Source organism: Sceloporus occidentalis, unplaced genomic scaffold, assembly GCF_023333645.1.
Source record: "Sceloporus occidentalis isolate IW3139 unplaced genomic scaffold, rSceOcc1.0.p SCAF_3, whole genome shotgun sequence".
Lineage (NCBI taxonomy): Eukaryota > Metazoa > Chordata > Lepidosauria > Squamata > Phrynosomatidae > Sceloporus > Sceloporus occidentalis.
Genome location: NW_028316983.1, coordinates 129,819,551 through 129,841,348, shown reverse-complemented (window position 1 = coordinate 129,841,348; position 21,798 = coordinate 129,819,551). Strand labels below are relative to the sequence as shown.

Here is a 21,798-nt window from a genome sequence, read left to right as displayed (position 1 = left end):
CTCTGCCTGGCCTAGGGACACGGCTAAAAGATCTTCAAAAGGCTACAGCTTCTTTTTATTATCTAGGAGAAAAGTGAAGCAGCTAGTAAATTGCCTTCTCTCCAGGCACAGGCCAACTTTGATTTGCGATAACACTGCTTCACTGTGGTTGAATTCTGGAAACACCCCCCCCCCCCCCCCCGTTAATTTCTGCCTTGTAAATCTTCTTTCTTCTTTTACCTGGAAGAAGTGGCTAATGATCTTAGTCATGACATGTTTAAACCGCTTAACAGGCTCTGGGAATAAATGAATCAGGGTTTCAACCTGTCTCTTGGGTTCCTTTTAATTCTCGACTGTCGGTTTGCAGTGATTCCATTTTAAGAATTGCAGGGGGTGGGGTGGGAGGAAACTTTGATTCTGGTCCTACACTTCCTTGAAATTAGTCTTTTGTTGTATGGGTAGGCTGTTTTTGTACTTTGTGATGATATTCTTAATTTAGGTAAATAAGGAGAAATATGATAGAGGATGTTGAGACTATTCCTTGCCCAAAGACATGGAGGGAAGAGAGACAAAACCTGCCCTTCATAAACCACTTTTTCTGAACTGCTTCATCAACTCAGACTATAAAACAAGTATTTGAATTCACCTTGGGTATATACTTTCTAAAACTCCTTGCATTTGGTTGAGTGCTCACAGTTCTCAAGTACAGAGTTGCCCTTTTGAATATCTGGGTCTCTGTTCTAAAAGCACCTTCATTTTATTATTTCTTTACAATTTTTATTTATATGCCACTTTTCTTCCAGTATGGGACCCAAAGCAGCTGACAGTGTTGATGCACAAGTTTCATTTGGCTTTCTGAATGATTTAGGACTGGGGGCTAGTGTGGTGTAGTGGTTTGAGATTTGGACTGTAACCAGCTTGGAAATGAAAATCCGCAAGTCACACACTCTCAGCCCCAGAAAACCCCATGATAGGGTTACCATAAATCAGAAATGATTTGAAGACACACAAGCAACAAGAAGTGCTCTGATGTCACAGTAAGCCAGCATTTCATGGGGAGCAAGGCTGATGTGTTGACTTCCACTTTCCAGTTGTTCTTGCTTGTAATGACAGAAGTTGAACAGACTGTGGACAAACTGGTGTTTGTTTTATGTAACATATGAACTTGGCAGTGGCTGGTGTTCTTGCTTGTTTCTCACTCAGAAAATCAGAGGAAGAGTCCAGGGTTGATTTTTTAGGTCTTTCTCTGGCTTATTGGGGAAGAAGCTCTCCCAACTTGAAGGTCTGAGGTCTGCAGCAAGTGGGCATATAGAAATGCACCAGCACACTGCTCTTCTTTGTAAGTCAAGTGTCCTACAAATCCTGAGATTTTGTTATGTGAACTGGTCAACTGTTTTGATAACTGGGAACAAGTCGCAGAGGTAAGAGTTCTGCATTTGCAACAGGACCACTGTGTGCTATGATGCGAGTTGTGGCTACATATCTGGCTTTAGGAGTGGGCAATTCGACTGGGGCTGAGAACTAATACTTTGTCCTGGGAACTTCACAGTCTGCTGAAAATGAAGGAAATGAGAAACATTTTAAAATGAAGGAACAATCAATAACTCAAAATGGCTGGAAGTTCACTTCTGGATTTGGAAAAAAAACAACAACTTTAAAATGTGACCTATTTGAAATGTGAATTGCTGCTTCAGGAGACTTCCACAACTGAAGTTCATACTTTTGAGCTAGGAGGAAAAAAATCATTCCAGGGAAGCCTGGGGCTGCAAAAACAATCTTGGGGCCACATACCCACCTCACGTTAACTTCTCAGATAATTGCAAAGTAAAATGAGACAATAGCTTTGGCAAAACAACTTGCCATTTTACCTATGATAGGAAAGTGTCTGACCTGGTTGGTACTGCCATTGTCCTTTGGGTCAGCAGCTGCCTTACACCTGTGTGGTTTGAACAGAACTTCACTAAAATTTGGTACACTCAACACCAAAAATGCAGAATGAAGCAACCCTCTCCGCTGTTCCAGCATGCAGAACAACATCCCCGAGTCCATCAGCTTGGCAGGGAGCCCAGTAACTCAGCCTCTGTGAATCCCTGCACAAGGTTTCCTACCCTTTAACACCCTGCAGATGCAAACTTCTAATCATCATTTTGAATTCTCAATGCGAAAGCAAAGAAGGGTGAGCAATATAGCAAAGTGCTCAAGAAGCTTCCTGGAGAAGGAGACGTCCCTGAAATAAAGCTGTGAGGACTAGTGAGGGAGTGAATGAAGCTTTTATAAGAAAAGGAAGAGGAGGACAGACAACAATGGACATCACAGTGGCACTTTCACAGCAACAGCCTGTAGCAGGAAATTTTATAGAGCATGGGATAGGGCAATGAGAAGTGCAGTGTCAACACTCTCAACAGCAACCATCATATCACACAAAAAGAGGCCCAGCACACCTACACTTTGGACACCGCAGAGCAGTTTCCTATTCACTCAAGCCAACAACCGGTCAGTGACTTGCATATGGAAGTTTAGACCCTGAGGACTTAGCTGCTCTGAACTTCTTGGGGAAGGAAAAGGTGAGTGCACACCATGAGTGCACTTTCACCCCCTGCCTGCAACACTGAACTGAGACCAGCTGTTTCTCTGTGGTCTCAGGTACCTCCTCCATTCCACCTTTCCTTCCTCATTGGTAAGCTACAGCAGCAGAGGCACTTCCCAGGGCTTGACAGCTACCAGGCAGAAGGAGGATGCTGAACACACACACACACACACTCTCTTTCTCTATGTGTGTATACAGTATATAGCTCTGTCCGCATGTAAGATCTCAGCCTGTGCCATAGCAGCAAACAAGGAGGACCAGTCGCAGAGGATTTGTCATCTCTGTATTTCCTACCCCACAACAAACACTCAGATCACATAGGCTGCAGAGGGAGCCGTGGCTCTGTGGCAAATCACAGTTTGTGGTGTAAGAGTTCTCATATTCAGCCCCTAGATGTTTCCACTTTATAGGGAAAAATAGGAAGAGGCCACAGAGACACTTTGCAGAGAATGTCATACTAGCCAATGAAGGGGAGTGCTGGGTGCCTGTGAGGGTTTCTCTTTGTGTCAGCCATACGATCTTGCTGCATTCTAATCATTTGTATGACTGCCTAGGCATGCTGTTTATTGATTTTCCCACCCTGTCAATCGTCTGCCTTCTTTATCAATGCAGCATGTACTAGAGATGTTTATGAAGGGTTTTCAAGTTATGTGAAGGACCACTTGCACCCCTATGGATTGGTCCAGGCCCTACTTGGCATTGGATGGCATGCTTTCTGGCTCATCAGTTAGAGAGCTCAGAAGCAGGGAGGACATGACCTTTGCAATGATGGTCAAATATCTTTGGAACTTCTTTCCTCATGAATGTTGGTCCTCTCTTTTCTGGTTATAAATAGACCATAAACTTTGGATGGCAGACTTTTCTTAGTTTGTATTGTTTGTTTTCTATGTTTTAATCTGATGCTATTTAAGGAATGTTTTTGTTGTAGAGTTCTTAATCCTAGCTTCTTATTTAGTAAACTACCTTGTTAAATGCTTGTCCCTGAAGGGCAGGATAAAAATAACTTATTAAATCAACATAAATTATGATCATTTCAGCTATTTACTCTAAATTGATCATATCTGTTCCACTGCTTATCTCCTTACTTGTGCCAAATGAAAGAATTAGGGCTATATTAATGTCTAAATGTAAAGTTGGTGAAATGCTTGCTGATTATAATAGCCTTTTTAAAGGGGTTCTGGGATGATGCTCAGTTACTTAGAGTACTTCATGTATGTATGCTTTACTCTTAGAAATGAAGTTATGAAAATTTTGTCTTAAGATCCATTAGAAAGCCCTGCTCCAGAGATCCTTGCATACAACAGCTATACTGAGTGCCACAGAGGTGATGGTGCGGGGTCTGGGTTCATTCTCTCCCTCCTGTCTTTGATAGTCTTGCCCACAGCACTGTTCTATATATACTATACTATTGGAGCGGCACCTGCTAAATCCATGCATTGAAGCCTATTTCTTGCAGGAATGGGGCACAATATTGGAATAAGCAGACAAAATGTTGTTTTGCTGAGATCTCCAGGCTCCCACTAAAATTCAGGACCTGTTTCTGGGAAGCAGTGGGCAAAAAGTAGCAAGGAGCTGCGCTAAAATTAAAATGCTTATGTAGAAATGCTTGACTAATTTTATTTTAGATTTCTCATTCTAACTATCCCTTAGGCTCAGGCTTAGTAACAATTTAAAAATGTAAAACTTAACATAATTTAAATCTGAAACTCTTCTCTCTCTTGAATCCTCTGGGCAGGCAACAATAATTTAAAACAAGACATAATATGGGTATTTTTGAAATTAGATTTAAAAACAGAAGAAGTGTTAGAACTGTTCTCTTTTTAAAAAGAAGTTAAAAGCTACAGCTAAAGTCCCCTTATTATCCCCAGCCACTAAGCGCTGACTTCATTAGAAATTGAGACTTATCTTGATGGTCCTCCAGAGAGATGGAGGCCAGGTTACTTCTGCCTGAGAAGAGACCATTCTGTGCCCTTGCTCTTTGCTGTTTGAAGCATGAAGGGCAGAAGCAAGATGGATGGAAGGCTGGCACATAGAGACACTCAAGTGAGGACTGGGGATTATATTAAAGACCACAGGAGACCGTCTGCATAGCATATTGCCAGGTTTGCCTGTAGAATACCCATTGTGGATCAACTGGCTCCATGTGCTAGGTAAGCATGCCAAGTGACCTAATTATTTCTCTACCAAATAACATTGGTATAGTTCTTGTGAGGCTTAAAAAGCAAAGTATTATAACCCATGCTCTTGACGTAACATTGCTTTTGTGTATGTGTGTGCATTAATGTTGAATGGGCCCAAGAGTAGTTCTGAAGAGGTGGTTGATGCTTCTACTCACCCCGCATCCCTGAAATGCTGCTCCTTATCTCCTGGAATTTATCCAACCATTTGGGAGTACTTCTGGGCCCTAAAATGCAGTTTTAAATGTTGATGTTATGCTTTTTGTCAGATCAAGTTCTGGGAGCCCTTGCTTTATGCACTCACTTAGACACACGTAGAGTGAGACAAAGGAGACAGCTGTGTTGATCTTTATTTTTTGCCCCACCCCCATTTTTGTATTAAGAGGCAAATCTATGCTTGGCTTTGCTAATATATAGCATAGGTGACTGGATGCTTCTCATCTTTTGCATTGAATGAATGTGCTACCTAAAAGATTTGGGAAGATAGTATTGGTTTGTCAGAGACTGCTTTTACCTACATCTTTTTGCAGAAGTCATGGCAAATTGCCAATCCCTTTTTTAAAAAGTAAATCTTTCTTATTCTAGGTCTTAACACCAACAAGAGAAGAGACCAAAGGTCTGCCTAGTTCTACTTCCTGTCTAAAAATGGTCAGACAGATGCTTTTGGGAAGCCCAAAAGCAGAATATGAACACACCAAAATTTCCCTGTTGTTGTTGCGTTCTAGCTGTGGATGCCCACTGGCATACTGTACAGTTTCAGGGCCTGTATTCCATGTAGTTATCCCTGCTAATAATCATTGACTGATTTTGCCTCCATGAATTTTGTCTCAGTCCTGTTAAAATCCATCTAAGCCAATGGCTGTCGCTACATTTTGTGGCTGTCGGTTTCATGAGTTAATTCAATGTTGTGCAAAGTCATGTTTCTTTTTGTCTGCTATAAGCCCATTGCCCATCAATTCAATTGAGCATTTTTTATTTGGTGAGAACACACTCATTTCATTTCATGCATTTATACCTTTTATACCCTCATTGTATGTGCCTATCTGTTCCTTGGCTTCACTGAAATGACTGTGCTTTTCAGAAGCCCGATGCCCTTGTTTTGCTGCAGTTAGTGAATATGTCAGTTCTCAGAGAGGAAGGAGGGAAAAAAATCTCTATATCTGCTTTCTCTGAAATGTGCTAATATATTTTAGGTTATTTTTTCCCTGATTTTGGAATATTTACACACACACACACACACACACACACACACACACACTCTGTGATATCTTGTAGATGGGACCCAAGTCTAAACATGAGATAAATCTATGTTCCATGTAATATTATACAGATAGTCTGAAGGTATTTTAACACAATATTTTAAAATAAATTTGTGCATTAAACAAAGTTTGTGTACATTGACCCGTTGAAAGCAAAGGTGTCACTATCTCAGCCACCCATGTGGGTGATTTTGGAGTATTTGGGGTTTTGTAATTTTGGATGAGGGATATTCAACCTGCAATAGTATTTTAAACTTTTCATGACACTTACAGCACTAACGTGTTTAACCGGATGTCCTACTGTATAATCTGGGGCTTACTATCTAGTAAGGGGTTTAAGACTACAGCCTGAATCACTTTGATGATTTTTCTATAGCTGAAGTTTAATTGTTCTGCATGAACATTGCCTGCCAGTGGTCTTTCTCATGTGAGAACACTTGGGAACAGGTTTGCTGCCTTCACAAGCACCTTCTAAATCCATTAACTCCCAGTCTTTTCACAACAATAGTTTTATTTCTGAACTGAATGTTGAAATCTTGCATTTTTCTTTGTTCTGTAGGCTAAAAACTTGGACTTCCGTCGGAAGTGGGACAAAGATGAATATGAAAAACTTGCAGAGAAACGGCTCACAGAGGAGAGAGAAAAGAAAGATGGTTGGTAACATGTTGTCTATAGGATGGCACTGGTTTGTTTAATTAAGAATCACTGGAGAATGTAGATGAGAATATGCTGGGAACATAAGTTTAGACCATACAACCAACTTAATATTCTTTTCCTTTATAATAACCTCATTCTTTTCCTTGATGCTTTTATTCCACCAAACAAAACCATACAAATTTGCTTAAAGAAACAGAGGAATTAAAAATAAGTTCTAAAGTTCTTCTGAAAGGAAAAATAATGTTTTGCAGTTAAAAAGACAGTTTTGAGTTTCTAAATTCTAAAGCCTTTTTGTTGCTACGTTTCAGGCAAACCAGTACAGCCTGTCAAGCGCGAGCTTCTTCGGCACCGAGACTACAAGGTGGACCTGGAATCCAAACTGGGGAAAACCATTGTTATTACCAAAACAACTCCTCAGTCTGAAATGGGGGGGTGAGTCCTTTCCAGTTTTTGCTGTGCTAATTCCTATGTCAGTTTAGCAGTGAGGGCAGAGCAGTTAAACATCTAGATTATTCTTTCTCTGTCCTGAATCTATGCCTAGATGTTATGGTCAGGTGTATAAAGACTATCTGATTAAAGTTCAATCCAGACAATAGTGAGAATAGTCTTTCCAGGTCAAGAAGGGCATAGATTTTCCTCTGATTGATGGGGTTGTTCAGGTACAGATTCCAGAGAAATTTTGATCCGGCCCTTTGTGACAGGCAGATGGCAACAATTGTCACTAATGCCTTCTAGCAATTGCATTTGTTGGTATACAAGCTCCTAAAGCAGAAGGCTTTGCCAGGCTGATTTATACATTCTTAACCTTCAGAGATGATTATTGCAATGTTCTTAATGTGAGGCTCCTCTTAAAGATAACTTGGAAGCTTTAGCTATTGTGAATTGCTGCTATATCCATCCTTGTGGATATGAAGATTTGCAAATATACCTAGCTGGTTTTGTTCTAATTCTGTTGGCGGTAAATATGCCTTTTCAATCCTAGAGTTGGTAGGGAACCCAAGGGCCATCTACTCCAACCACTGTGATAGCAGGAATCCACAGTTAAAGCAGCTCTGAGTTTTATTCAAGATATTGGGGCCCAGATATAAAGTCCTACATGATCTGGGCCCCATGCATTTCACGGAGTCTATGTCTTTATATTATTTCCTCCCACTGCATTGTGCATATATGCAGTGAACACACATCATTTATAAATTTTTACTCCTGCTTTGTGCCAACTCCATACAGGTAAGAACAGTTGCAACATGAACCTGTCCATCAGTTACCCTGAGATTGGAATGGATTTTTCCCTGGATTCTTGCTTTCAGGAATATATTTCAGAGGACATATAAAATACATCTTCTCTTTAGCCTTCTGTTTAGTTGGCGAATTCATTTTATGTGTGATAATTTGGTTTTTGACAGGGTTTATACTTTTTCATTTTCTTGCACACCTCCTTAAGCATTTGGAAAGCCACCTAACAAATAGTGTGAGTTTTAAAAAGCAGGTTTAGGTGGATTTGAGATCCTGTATGAAGTGAAATGTACATGTAGTTTGTCTGTAGCAGCTCCTTTCTTAACAAAGGGAATATTTTTCAAGGTCTTAGTTAATGCTGCTGTATTTTATCAACCCAAGGAAATGTGATTCTCTACATTTTCTGGCATAATGCCTTCCTGTTCAGTCAATGGATGAGATAGAGGAAGAAAACTATCATTGCAACTACTCAGGAAAACAATTATCCTGACTGTGTATGAGAAGTTATTTTTGTTTTTGATCTAGTAGCCAGAAAAAGGGAAGACAGCTGGCTTATGTCCCCACACAGCTGGACTTGGGAATGGTGGCTGTACACATTAATTGAACAGACCACTTTTGCAATGAGTTCCAATGCTGGACCCATCAAATCCCCAATGGATCCACCTTTGGGGCCTGCCTGGTTACTGGAATTTTGATTTCAAGAGTTTATAGCCCTCAGTGAACTATATTGAATCTCTGTACAAGCTTTATGCTGGCACAATTTAAAGAACAAGAGAGGAAGAGGAACCGAAGATACTGAAAGTAATGGTGCTTAAAGCTCTATTCTCCAGTTCATTCCTCTTTCTGCCTCTGCCAAACAAAACTATTTCCTCTTCAGCAAGCAACCTCTGCTGTTGATATACCCCACTCAGCATCAGCAGTGTGTGTTTGTGGTGGGAGAAGACTCTTTAAAACCATTTGCACGGGGAGAGTGCTGGTCCTGGCTGCTGGGAATGATGTTTTCCACAGTTTAAAAGGTGACAGCCCCTGCTTGTGATGAATGGTTCCAATTCCACCCTCATTCTGTTCTTCAAACCAAGGATGGGGATCATATGGTTTGCCAGATGCTCTTGGATTGCAGTGCCCAGTATGTCTCATCATTAGTCATGCTGGCTAGAGCTGTTGGGAATTGCACCCAACAACATCTGGAAGGCCTCATGTTTCCCAGCCTCTGCTCTAAACTGATTTATTTTCTGATTCTAATAGTTTAGGAATCCAACGGGAAAAAACCATTTAAGTGGTATCTGACAGATAAAAACTGCCTAGGGTAAGTTCTGGGTGACTGTGCAGGCTCTTGCAAACAGTTTTTATTTTGCAAGATTGTCCCTGAGTGCTGGAATTGCCTGTTCCCTTTCCCTCCTCAATGTGCTCATGTCTTTAGGACCTGAAGTCTTGATAAACAGATGACAAACCTCAGCCCTTTGAGCTCAATAGGAGCATGGGGTATACATCAAGCATTCAACTTGTATTAATCGGGTACAACAATAATTAACAATGGGTGCAAGTGCATGTTTAGCAGAGAGTTTGGTGAGGGAATGGTTTGTGCATGTGAGAAAAGTGGCTCTGGGGGTGTTATTACTGTGAGTACCAACAATAAGCACTGTCAGGAAAGAGACTTTGTAGCTGCTGCTTGGACCTATTTCTGAATGTCAATCTCAATTAGGTTACCCTTATTTGATGCTCACTTCAAATAGATGTGTAGAAGACGCTTCCTGTATAATGAGTCTCATAACAGATTTGGGAACTGATAAACTCTTTTTTCTTTGTCTTAGGTATTATTGTAATGTCTGTGACTGTGTAGTGAAAGATTCCATCAACTTCCTGGATCACATCAATGGCAAAAAACGTAAGGATAACATTTTTTGTCACAAAACAACTAGAAGTCTCCTTAAGTAAAACATGAGTAAAGGGCTGAGAGAGGAGGCCCAGATGAGAGGTGCTATACAAATAAACTGGTAGCATTGATGATGATGAGAAACTGAAGTGTAATTGGTGGTCTTGGTCAACAGAGGGTATTCCCCAGGAACAGCTCATACTGTCCCATCCACTGAGGAGGAAGGGGAAAAGTTGTCCCAGCAACCCATGATTGCCACTTTCCCCCCTCCACTTTGTGTCCTCCTCTTCTGCTTACCTGTCTTATGTTGAAGTAACACTAAATTTGTACTGCTTTATGGGAGAATAGAAGGAAGGAGGAGAGGATAGGGACAACAATGGGTGCAAGATGTGAGAAAGGGAAAGAAGCAAGGAAGCAGGGGGAAGAAGTAAGTGAGAAAGTGGGAGGTGTGTCAGCAAGGTGTGAGGGATGGATGCATGGCAGCACAAAGGGAGGTGAGCCAGGTGGAAGGGAGAAAAAAGAAGGAGGGGGGTTGGAAATGTTATAGCTGGGCTTGAGGTGAAGGAAGAGGAAGAAAGGCAGGCTGGAAGGAAAAAGATTTGATGGCACAGAAGAAAGAAGAGAAGTGAGACAGTGATAGTGGTGGATGCCTTCCTTGGAGGCTAGTGAGTGGTGCAATTCACTGCCCCTGCCATCTCACCATGCTAATGGATGAAATGGCTCTGAAATTACTTTATTACTCTTTCAGCAGCCTTTGATCTTCTACTATTTGCCAAATGTTAATTAACAATTTTGGTCCCCTTCAGTCTGTTAATTCATTGGTGTTACATCACAGAAGATAAGCAGGCGCTCTTGATTATTTGACAACTTCCCACAAAGGTTCCACTCCATCCTTTGTAATGTAGAAGTGAAGCTTCGGGAGAGCTGGCATGAAGATACTGGTCTGAGTCTTGTCAGTCCTTTCTAAAACTTTCTTGTTGAATGATCAGTCAGTACTTAGAGATCCCAATGATTCACTGGTCTGTGGTAGTTCAGACTACTAGTAGGTTTCAGGTCATAAAGTAACATGTCTTTAACATTTCCTGTAATACTCATGGTGCAGCTTCTTCTGACTTAATGATTTGATTCAGAAGCTGAATTTAGAAGGAAAAAAAGATTGAGGAATGCCATGTCAAAGGCATGACTTATCACTGAGTATCTATCACCTTTGTTTATCACAAAAACCTAAAACTTTAGGATACTCCAGGCTGATACTATGCATTCACCTTAAGGAGTAATGAGAGCAACTAAGAAGAGTTTCCACAAAAATTGATATAAGTCTCTTTCAGAACCACAGCTGAACAGCTTTCATTCATGTCTTCCTTGCCTCATGTTATGAAGACTGATGCATTTTTGATCTGGTTAGAGTAGATATCAGCAAAGTAATTGGGAGCAGATTATCAGAGTAGGTCATTGGGAGCACATTAGATCTATCTTTAGTGTCTGCACTGAAAACAAGAGCTGAATGCATTTTGAGTCAGTCTGTTATTTCATCTTGTCTTACACACTTTGCTATGGACACAGGAGCTGCTCAAGACCTCATCCATGCACACACAGCCCAGCTGTACTACCTGATATCTTTTAACACAGCATGGTGTAGTGGTTTGAATGTGGGACTAGGACACAGGGAGACCAGGGTTCAATTCTCCGCTTTGCCATGGAAACCGTCTGGATGACATGGGCAAGCCACACTCTCTCAGCCTAAGAGGAAGTCGAGGACAAACCCTCTTTGAACAAATTCAGCTAAGAAAACCCAGTGATAGGTTCACCTTAGGGTTATCATAAATCAGAAATTACTTGAAGACACACAAAAGCAATCCTTTATGAAAAAGACCTGTTCCATGCAAAGCATATGTTCTGCTCCTTTCCCCAGGGGCTATCTGTAGAGATTCATCCATAGTTTATGGTTCAGATTTTAATGTATAAAGCAGCCTTGCAGCTATTCATTGAACAAGTAGTTGTCTGTCCCCTTTCGCCACCCTTTCTGCCATTGTAGCTGCTTCCTCTGAACCCAGGAAGACCCATTCTCCTTCACCAAAATGAGGAGTTAAGCATATGAACATAATCTCTTTCACCTCTTTCCTTAGACTAGGAAAGTGGCAGAAAGAAAAGAAGCAGCAGGTATTGAAATGTGTTGTAAATAATTTGCTTTGCATCTTTATTTAATGAGAAAGGTGCGTTCTTTGTTGACTTTGTCTCTAGACTACCCTTATCAGTTGTACTGAAAATGAAAAGTCTGTTCCTTTGGGGTATTACATAACCAACAGAAGTTTGTAGGCAATGTTAGCTTTTGTTAAATGTCCTTGTCATCTATGAACCCTTGTCTTTGAAGGGTTCTAAAATCCTGACAGTGATAACTCAGTGGGCCAGAGAAAGGAATGTGGCTGAGTTCCCTGATTCATTTATCCTCTCCTCTTAATCTCACTTGGAGCCTGATTCATCTCTTGATAGCTGTACACGAACAACCAGAGAATGGTGACTCCTTAAACTGTACTACTCAGAGGCTTCCCTTATGTAACGTTCATTCTCTGGAGAAGTCCACTTTCTAAAAAAACAAAACAAAACTTGGATTCATGTGTTTCTGTACTCCCCCAAATATGCCACTGTGGACCTTTGCACACCAGCAGCTTGGCATGTAGAAGCAAACCCCCATGGTGCCTTGAAACCAGACCATTTCCCAAAGGGAACTAGAGAATGTTGGAGGTTCCTCAGCACCAACAGCAGAACTCTTATAGAGGTATAATACTTGCTCATATATTTGCCATTCAGTATTTTGGATGCAAATATAGTAGATGAAACATCTTGTAACATCAAGTCTTTTTGATCATGTTATCTGATAGTCAAGCACAGAGAAGACTTCAGAACCTCCTCCATCTGGACTATTTCCTCCATCCACCTTTAACTTTCCTGTCAGAAGAAATAGGACAGTTAAGGAAGTAGGCAAGGGGAGCCCAGAGATAGCTTAAACCAAAGTACCCCTTGCTATCAGGCTAGCTGCACAGTGGCTTCTGTTTTGATACCATTTCACTGCAATTTTATATCTTTTAAAATGAGATTGCTAGAGAATTAACACAGTTCTCTATTTCTCTGATTTTCTTATGTTTGACTGTATTTAGTTTCCCCCCAAATAAATCTTATAGTATGATTTCCCCCCTGATTCTGAGTTATTCAAGACTCTGCCAATTACTGTATCCTTCTGTCAGTTAGTGACCATGCATAATACATGCAGAGGAATTTTGTACAATAGAATTAGACAGTCCAAATACTTGGTAAATAAGGAAGAAACAAATACAGAACTTGGATCTATGCTTCCTGCATATGTTAGCCAGCTATCCCTATGGTTACAGATTAGGGGAGGGAATAGATGACCCATGGGTCAGATTATGTCTGGGGACTAGGTGGCAAAGATAGACCCTATTCTCATTTCCCCCCCACTCCTATCCTTCCCAAAAAATGAAGGCACAATACAGAGGAAGCCATCCCATTCAGTGCTGGCTGCAGGGAGTTCTTTCGGGATGACATGGGCAGGTGAACTTATTCCTGCTGTTACTTCTCAGTAACTGATTACTTACACGCACACACACCATTGACCTTTCCTTTTGGTGTGTAGGGAGGACTTCTTTGATCTCCAGTCTGTAGTTGGAGATAACAGTGGGATTGTCTTGCACATCTCCTGCTTTGCCAGTTGGGAAGGCTAGAAGCAACCAGGAGGACTCTCCTGCACTAGACTGGTGGTGGTGACTTTGTGGGGAGGCTACCTCACAAACCTCTATGGACCAGTTAGCGGGGAAACTAACTGGAGCTAGATTAAGCCTGGTGGTCAGAGAATCCCTTCCCCTGGAGAAAGGGCTTATCTACTCATGTAAGATTTTGGTGCTTCCTTTTCCTTCATCTAACAAAACAGGATATTCTAGGCCCATCCTGACTGCACTGTATGTCATTGATTGCTTGGGTTACATATGGTACATAATGGTTTCCTTAAACTCTTAACAGGTATAGATGGGAGAATCAGATACTTAGTCATTTGCTTCCAGTTTCTGTGAAGTACAAAGCTAGCAAGCAAATTTGGCCTCAACCCACTTCAGGCTTGCAGCATATGAATTTAACCTTCATGGTCATGCTGAGTGTTGTTAAAGGCATCTTTTTATGGCAATCCTCCCTGCAGTCTTGAAAAGGATTTCATCTCAAGTCTGGAGGCTTAGTTGTTAAGTGTTACGAGCACCAGCCACATGGGACACAATCTTAGTTTGCTATGCATCATTGGACACTGGCTAGGGTGAGGATGAAGGTAATCAGGAAGGGAAGGGAAGCAGAAGATAGTTATTTCACTTCTTTCCTGCTGTGTCAATCAAGACCCCCAGCTTTGGTCAGACTATTAATTAAGAGCTTGGTAATCATGATTGCCTGTCCCTTCAAAATTAACCCATTCTCAAATTAACCTGTGGAATAAATGTTACTTGTCCATTGAAAAACATGGCTGGGCTTTGACTCAGAAAACTGACGACACTGGTCCTACCTTTTTTTAGATCAGAGAAACCTGGGTATGTCCATGAGAGTAGAGCGCTCCACATTGGATCAAGTGAAGAAACGCTTTGAAGTGAACAAGAAGAAAATGGAGGAAAAACAGAAGGATTATGACTTTGAGGAGAGGATGAAAGAGCTTAGAGAAGAGGTAAAGTGCTGCCCTGAACTGATGGAATTAGGCGTGACTGAAAATAAATAATACCTATTTTCTTGGCTTTCCATCATGATTAGATTGCCAAGGCATTCTACCTGTTTAAAAATGGGTGCCTTGCCATTTCTTTTTCTCCTCTTCCAACATCTCTGTCATGGTGGTTTGTGATGCCATGTCTTTATGCCAATATGAGTTTAATTCACCTTCCTGAAATGGCACCTTGCCTTGCTGCTTTTGATTGCTTAGATAGAGAGGTAGATTGCCTGGGGGAAAATCCTGTGTTAGTCTCTTCCGTGCAGCAGTGGCCTGCAGGTGGCATTAAAGATTTTTTCCCATTGTAGTTCATTCCATCTGCAGCAGCCTCATGAGGTTGTATATAAGAAATCTGAAAGCATTTTATCACATGCATAGCAAAGCTGTGCTTTTTGGTAACTACTTGCCTTTTTGAAACCAGAGTGTGATAAAAATTGCAAAGACTTCTTTTTGCTTCAATAGATGGACAGACTGGGGGTGAGGCTCAGTCTGTCTCACCTTGTCAGTGGAGGCAGCTTCTGTTTCTTAATGTCGATTTTCACTTAAAGCTGCAGTTGAGGGGAGGTCTGAAATGGATTTCAAGTAGTTACAGGAGAAGCCTCTGTGTCATCTGTAACTACTTATTTTGCCAAATACAGGGTAAATCATTTATTTAGTTAACTCATTAACTCATGCATACATATTTATATACTTTATTTGAGTTGTAAAACCCATCTTTCCCCACCTCAGATGGTTAAAATTTAGTGCAGATTGTACATCCCTCCCTATAGGTTCCAACAAAGAGCAGAGGAAGATCCTCCACAAAACAGTAACATAGGTTAAATATAAGAGACCTCCTTTTGTAGGAGTAAAAGTGATCTATGGAATCTGTCACACAAATATCCCCTTCCCTGCTCTGAGGCAGTCCCAGAGTTACTTGTCTATATCTGGTTTTGGTAGCAAACCTTGGTGATTTTTTCACCAGCTCTTTTCTTACATTTGCTGACTGTTGGTTGTATGTGAGGACAATCATATGTTCACCAGTTTAGTAAAATGGAACTACAGTGTCATATAGAGAAAGAATTAGACTTTGTCCTTCCTGTCTTATTTAAAAACCAGAGAAGAATTGGATGAGGGGGTCATCTTGCCTGAAGAAGGCAGTTACAAGACCTTTGTTGGGAAAAAAAACCCCTCTCTGTATCCCACCATATTAGACAACTACTAGCTAGTTTCTTTGTTTGAACAAAGTTCTGGGGTGTAGTAGCCACTCAACTCAAGGGACTTTTGGATGACATAGATTATCTAGATCAATTTCAATCTGGTTTCAAGCTTGGCTCTGGGACATACAATTTTGGTCACCTTGGTAGATGATTGGCACTGGCAAGTGGGTAGGGAGTGTATTTCCCTGTTACTTCTGCTGGATCTTTCAGCAGCTTTCAATACCATTAGCCATGGTATCCTGGCTGCCTTGTTGGGATGGGACATGGAGGTGTTTTTTAACAATGGCTCTTAGGAGATGGGGATAAACCCAGAAGATTATGCCGGGAGATTCCTGTTTGACTTCTTTCTTGTTAGTCTGTAGGGTCCCTCAAAGTTTGATGTATGTCCCATGCTGCTTAACATATACACAAAACTACAAGTAGGGTTTATCTGGAGTTCACAGGGGAAAAACCATTTAAATGATTGGAAAATTGTCCAGTTCTGGGCACCACAATTCAAAAAGGATGTTGAGAAACTCGAGCGTGTCCAAAGGAGGGTGACTAAAATGGTGATGGGTTTGGAAACCATGCCCTATGAGGAACCACTCAGGGAGCTGGGGATGTTTAGCCTGGAGAAGAGAAGGTTAAGAGGTGATATGATATCCCTGTTTAAATACTTGAAGGGATGTCATATTGAGGAGGGAGTAAGCTTGTTTTCTGCTGCTCCAGAGAATAGGACCTGGAACAATGGATGCAAGCTCCAGGAAAAGAGTTTCCACCTCAACATTAGGAGGAACTTCCTGACAGCAAGGGCTGTTCGACAGTGGAACAAACTCCCTCGGAGAGTGGTGGAGTCTCCCTCCTTGTAGGTCATTAAACAGAGTCTGGGTGGCCATCTGTCGGGTATGTTTTGATAGAGAGTTCCTGCATGGCAGAATGGGGTTGGACTGGATCAGGGCCCTTGCGGCCTCTTCCAACTCTATGATTCTATGATTCTAATACACAGATGAGACCCAGCTCTGTTATTCCTTTTCACCTCAATCCAAGGAAGTGCTAGTCATCAGTAATGGACTGGATGAAGGTGCACAAATTGAAATTTAATTTTGGCAAGATGGAAGTGCCCCTAGTCAGTCAAGTTAAAAGGCAGAACACAGAACAGGAATTCAGCCTGTGCTGGATGGAATTAGAGTCCCCTGAAGACACAGGTTCATACTTTGCACTTAAGGGATCATGTGTTCTATTAAACTGAACTGTTTTAACTGCTTTTTATTTTTTGATAGTATTGTATATTTTAAGTGTAATTTTAATCATTTGAACATTGATAATAGTTTAATTTCATTTTAATTTTCACTTTTTTGTATGTTTTAGCTGTATTATGTTTTTAAATTGTAAGTTGCCCTGAATCCCAGCCAGCTGCACAAATTCCTAGAAATGTCAGATCTGACTACAGTGACACATGCCTTAGTTATATCCCATTTGGTTTACTGTAACTTTATATGGGACTGCTTTTGGAAACTGTTCAGAAACTGCAGAGGGTTCAAAAATACTACTGCCAAACTGGCTGCAGGGAACCTATAGTTGAAACATCTTCACTGGCTATCAGTTTGTTTCTGGGCACAGTCCAGAGTGCTGGCTGTGACCTTTGTGGCTCAGGTCCACATTATGTAATGGATTATGTTCTCCGATATGAGCCTGGCTGTGTTTTGAGAGCTTCAGGGCAGGCCTTTCTCTCTGTCCCACCATCCTTACAGGTACTTCTAGTAGGTACATGGGAAAGAGCCTTTTTGATGGCTGCTCCCAGACACTAGAACTCCCTTCCTAGAGAGGTTAGACTGACCCCCTCTTTGCTAACCTTCTGTAAACAGGTAAAGACATTCAGTTTCTGCAGGCTGATTCCCTAGTGGAAAGGACATTTCACAATACATTGTACTGTCTATATTTATTGTTTTCTTTTTAATGTATTTATGCTTTTAACTGCTTTTAATCTTATTAATAGTTTATATTTTTAACTTATGTATGATGTGAATTTTTTTTAAAAAAAACTGCAGCATGGCACAGTGGTTTGACTGTTGGAATGCAACTCTGGAGAGCAGAGTTTGATTCCTGCTCAGTCATGAAACCCACTAGGTCACCTTGGGCAAATCACACTCTCTCAGCCTCAGGGGAAGGCAATGGTAAACATCTGAACGGATCTTGCCAAGAAAATCCCACGATTGGAAATGACTTGAAGGCACACATCACACACATCTGTTTTAACTTCTGCAATCCATGTTGAATCTGGGACTGAAAAAATGATGGGATAACAACAAGAAAGCAGAAGCAATTTAAAAAATAAGAACCAGCTAATAGCACCCCCCCTTTCACAAATCAGCCCACAATTTTGATCTCTTGGTATCTGTGGATGGCTGCTATGAAAGAGTCTTATGGTGCCACTGCACATTGGGATAGTTGTGCAAACATGAGAGTCCTTTAAGCTTCAACAGGCTCTGCAACTGCCAAGGAGTCAGTAGCTGAAGTCACACTTCTGCATCCCCAACACAAGTTTGGCACCATTCCAGGCCTTGCAATCTCACAGAATGAAACATTTTGATTAGAGCTGTGGAAACCCTTTGATGCCAAAAACCCCCAAAGCCACTCGGAACACAGCTTATGTTCCACCGAGCAGCTGTCACTCGACTGTTCCAACAGCCATCAGGTACTGACATTGTCTGTTGCCATCATTCAGCACCACAGTTGTTGAATCAGGGCATCAGTATAGAATCTGTGGCTATTGCGTTAAAAGCAAAGCTGCTTTTTCATCACTGTTAATTTTTGATGAAGTCTTTGGCATTTAATGGCAGAGATGGACAGTTGCTGGATTCTACACTACATTCCTATTCTTTACATGTCATTTGTATGTGTGTCTTTGGGCAGCTAACTTTCCACTCCTCCTCTGGGATAAAGCCAGAGGAGTCAACCATTTTTCTTCCATCCATTGTTTGTTCTTCAGAATATTGTCTCTGTGGCTTGATTTCTGAAGTCTTTTGCCTTTCTAAGAGTTTGTGCAAGTAAGCTTGATTCATTTGGCAGTTGTTTCCCTTTGTTGCAGGAGGAAAAGGCCAAGGCCTACAAAAAGGAAAAACAGAGAGAGAAGAAAAGGAGGGCGGAAGAAGACTTGGCATTTGAAGAGGATGATGAAATGGCAGCTGTGATGGGGTTCTCTGGCTTTGGTTCAACCAAGAAAAGCCACTGATAAGCCATGGACTTCCCTTTGGATGGCTGTTGCTTCTGTTCGGGTGATGCTTGACAGAACCTTGGAAGACTTTGCAGTGAATTTGTCTCTAACTGTCCTGGTAGAAGGTGGCTGTAGCAACTGGGAGGCAATCTCATTCCTCCTGTGTGGGGCTGGCTACACCCTGCCATCACTAGTACCTCCTGCCTGCAAAGATAGCATCACATTTGCCTGTATGGTGGTAAACCTCAATATTGAATAAAGAACTTTATATTAGCATCTCCCCTTGCCCATTCTCCTTGCAATACTTTGGGGAAACCCACTTTCAAACTTGCTTTGTTTTTAACCTTTTCATTTGCTGTGAAGCATGGAGCTGAATGCCCCTTTAGAATGCTACACTTTGGGTACAGCTGCCGCTTCCCTTATATGAGTTCTGCTTGCTTCTCACTTTGTGTTGTGTGGCCTTGTGTGCACGAGAGACATTTTGCTAGGTATATTTTTTTCTGTTAATAAACTGATAAACATCATGTGCATGGATTTCTTTGGGAATTTTTCTTCCATCTATACAATGGTTATAGTGTGTGTCATGAGAGTTTACTATAGCTTTTATAGTTGAGCATGAAGCTGTTTGCACTGTAAGCTTGCTGAAATTGCCTTCTTATTTTTAATATGACCCATACACTAGATTACGTATGAAGATCATTTATCAGGATGAAAATCTTTTTTGATGACCTTTTCAATGATATAGGTAGATGAGTTAGGATTGCTGGGGTGTGTGCATTCAGAACCATATTGCAAATGTGGGAAAATAGAAAAAAGGACTACAGAACAGAGAAAAGAGGATAATTGCTGGAAATAGCAGCAAATTGTGGTGCCCCATTCTAAAATGAGAACCTGGAATCTCTCAACAGGAGCAGGTGACCTTGCTGGATATGCATCTTTGAAAAACAAAACAAAACTCAACACTGAAAATCCCTAGTTTAGAAATATTTTTCAAGGTTAAAACTATGAATTGCCCCCCTTTTGGCTTTGCTCATAGTGAGAAGGAATCCCAGATTAGTCTCTCTCTCTCTCTCTCTCTTTTCTTCTTCTATGAAGCTAGAAATGATTCCTCAGTATCATGGTACTTACTGAGCGTATTGAATGCACGTTCTTAAATTTTATCTAAACAGGTGGGGGTTGGTAGGAGGTGTGGGTTCCTTCCCCATCTTGATTCAGGTTGGAAAAGTGTTATCTGTACTGCTCCAGCTGCTCTTTGTGCCCCATGTCATTTTCATTGCTTTCTTGATTTAGTTTAGCCAAACCTGCCGTGACTCATTCATTGCCTTTTTCAGTTTAGGGCGATTTACATCTGGCATGGCTGATTTTCATAGTGCCTTCCTTTTTATATTGATGGGATCATTGTTCTTGCCTTTCTCCGTACCTTTATGGAATATTGAGCCTTCTTTCAAATACATGTAGAATAAATCGTATAGTGCTTTGCTGCTGTTTTAATTCCTTAATCTTAGACTGCTGACAGCTTCATTGCCTCAGATATTTCCACTTCAATTCAGATTATAATCCCTATTGAAGATGCCATTGAAATGATACATAGCCTGTAGCACTGCCAGCTGAGATACAAATGTCCTTGGAGACTTGACCCTTTAGACTAAAAAAAAGAAAAGAATCCTTTTAATGTGCCTCAGATTCCTTCTGTGCACCAAATAGAAATGAGCATTTAATTCCAACCACGTACCTGTCCCCGTTCAAACCAAAAGAGTAAACTCTATTTGAATGTGTGAGAGGAATGAAGCCTGTGACTAAATATCCTACAAGATTTGAAGAGTGGAGGAGGTGCAGAAAACAAAGTGAGATTACAGTGCTGCCTAGCTCTTTTCATGCCCATTAAAAGTTCTGTATATTTTGGATTATTTTACCCTAGGTAGCAGCTTTGTAGCTTCTGATAGCCCCCTTGTTCTGCATAGCCATATTTACAAACTGCTCATTATTGCACATTGAACTAATTGAGTTTGGTTAGTGTTGATGAGAAATGGCATGGTCCAGTGGATCCCTGATGGAGGTGGGCCCTGGGCCCTGCTGTGTCCTAATCCTGACTCTAGAGTTGCTGCTGCTGCTGCTGTTATGTGATCTTGACAAGGGAATCTTAGACAAGAGTTAGATGCCTCCCTTCTGCTTTATGTTCAAGAATTATAAGCAGCTGAACAAATGCTAAGTGCTGTTGTAGCTGCAGGCACAATCTCAGGCCTTCCCCTTTCTCCCCCCCCCCATAGTGCCCGTAAGGAGAAAAGGTGGGCTGTCGTTATGAAAGATGGTTTTTCTCTTTCCAGTAAATGGCTACTAGTCATAATAGTTATATATTATCTCCAGTACACGAAGCAGCATGCTGCTGAATATCAGTTACTGGGAAAAATGAGTGGGAAGATGCTGTTGCATTCCTGACTTGTGAGTGGGTTTACAATAGGCATCTGGTTGACCATTGGATAAACTAGCTGCTGAACTAGTTAAGCCTTTGATCAGGACTCTTAAGTGGGCTTTTAAATAAAACTAAATAGATTCAGGTGGTCCTTTTAAGACCACACAAAGTGTAGAATCCTGGCCTTGTTGCCAGTCACCTTAATAATGTGCTTTACTACACCAAGCTTTGATAATCTACAGTATAACAGAAATTGGACAAAACGGGCATTTTGCAAAGTCCTATCATGTTTTAAGTTCACAGGAAGGCTAGTTTAATGAAAAATAATGTAGTCATGATGCATTACATATTCGTAGCAATTGCCAGTCTGTTCTGGATGTGGTGGTGGGTAGGTGTAGGAGTGCCTCTGCTTAACTCGCTGCCTGTCTGTTTCAGCAAGAGGAGGGGTGGAATTCAATTTCCATGGTACTTTCTCTCCCCCCCC

General features: G+C 41.2%; 1 protein-coding gene across 1 annotated transcript in view; it reads left to right on the top strand.

The window, feature by feature from the left end:
• ZMAT2 (zinc finger matrin-type 2) overlaps window positions 1-19,428 on the top strand; it is a 32,922-nt gene extending 13,494 nt beyond the window's left edge. The window contains exons 2-6 of the mRNA XM_089516253.1: window positions 6,562-6,655; window positions 6,968-7,091; window positions 9,704-9,777; window positions 14,331-14,476; window positions 18,779-19,428. Of these exons, the coding sequence (XP_089372379.1) occupies window positions 6,562-6,655; window positions 6,968-7,091; window positions 9,704-9,777; window positions 14,331-14,476; window positions 18,779-18,922 (582 nt within the window). The 3' untranslated portion in view covers window positions 18,923-19,428. The remainder of the gene's footprint in view (window positions 1-6,561; window positions 6,656-6,967; window positions 7,092-9,703; window positions 9,778-14,330; window positions 14,477-18,778) is intronic.
• Window positions 19,429-21,798: the final 2,370 nt, after the last annotated feature.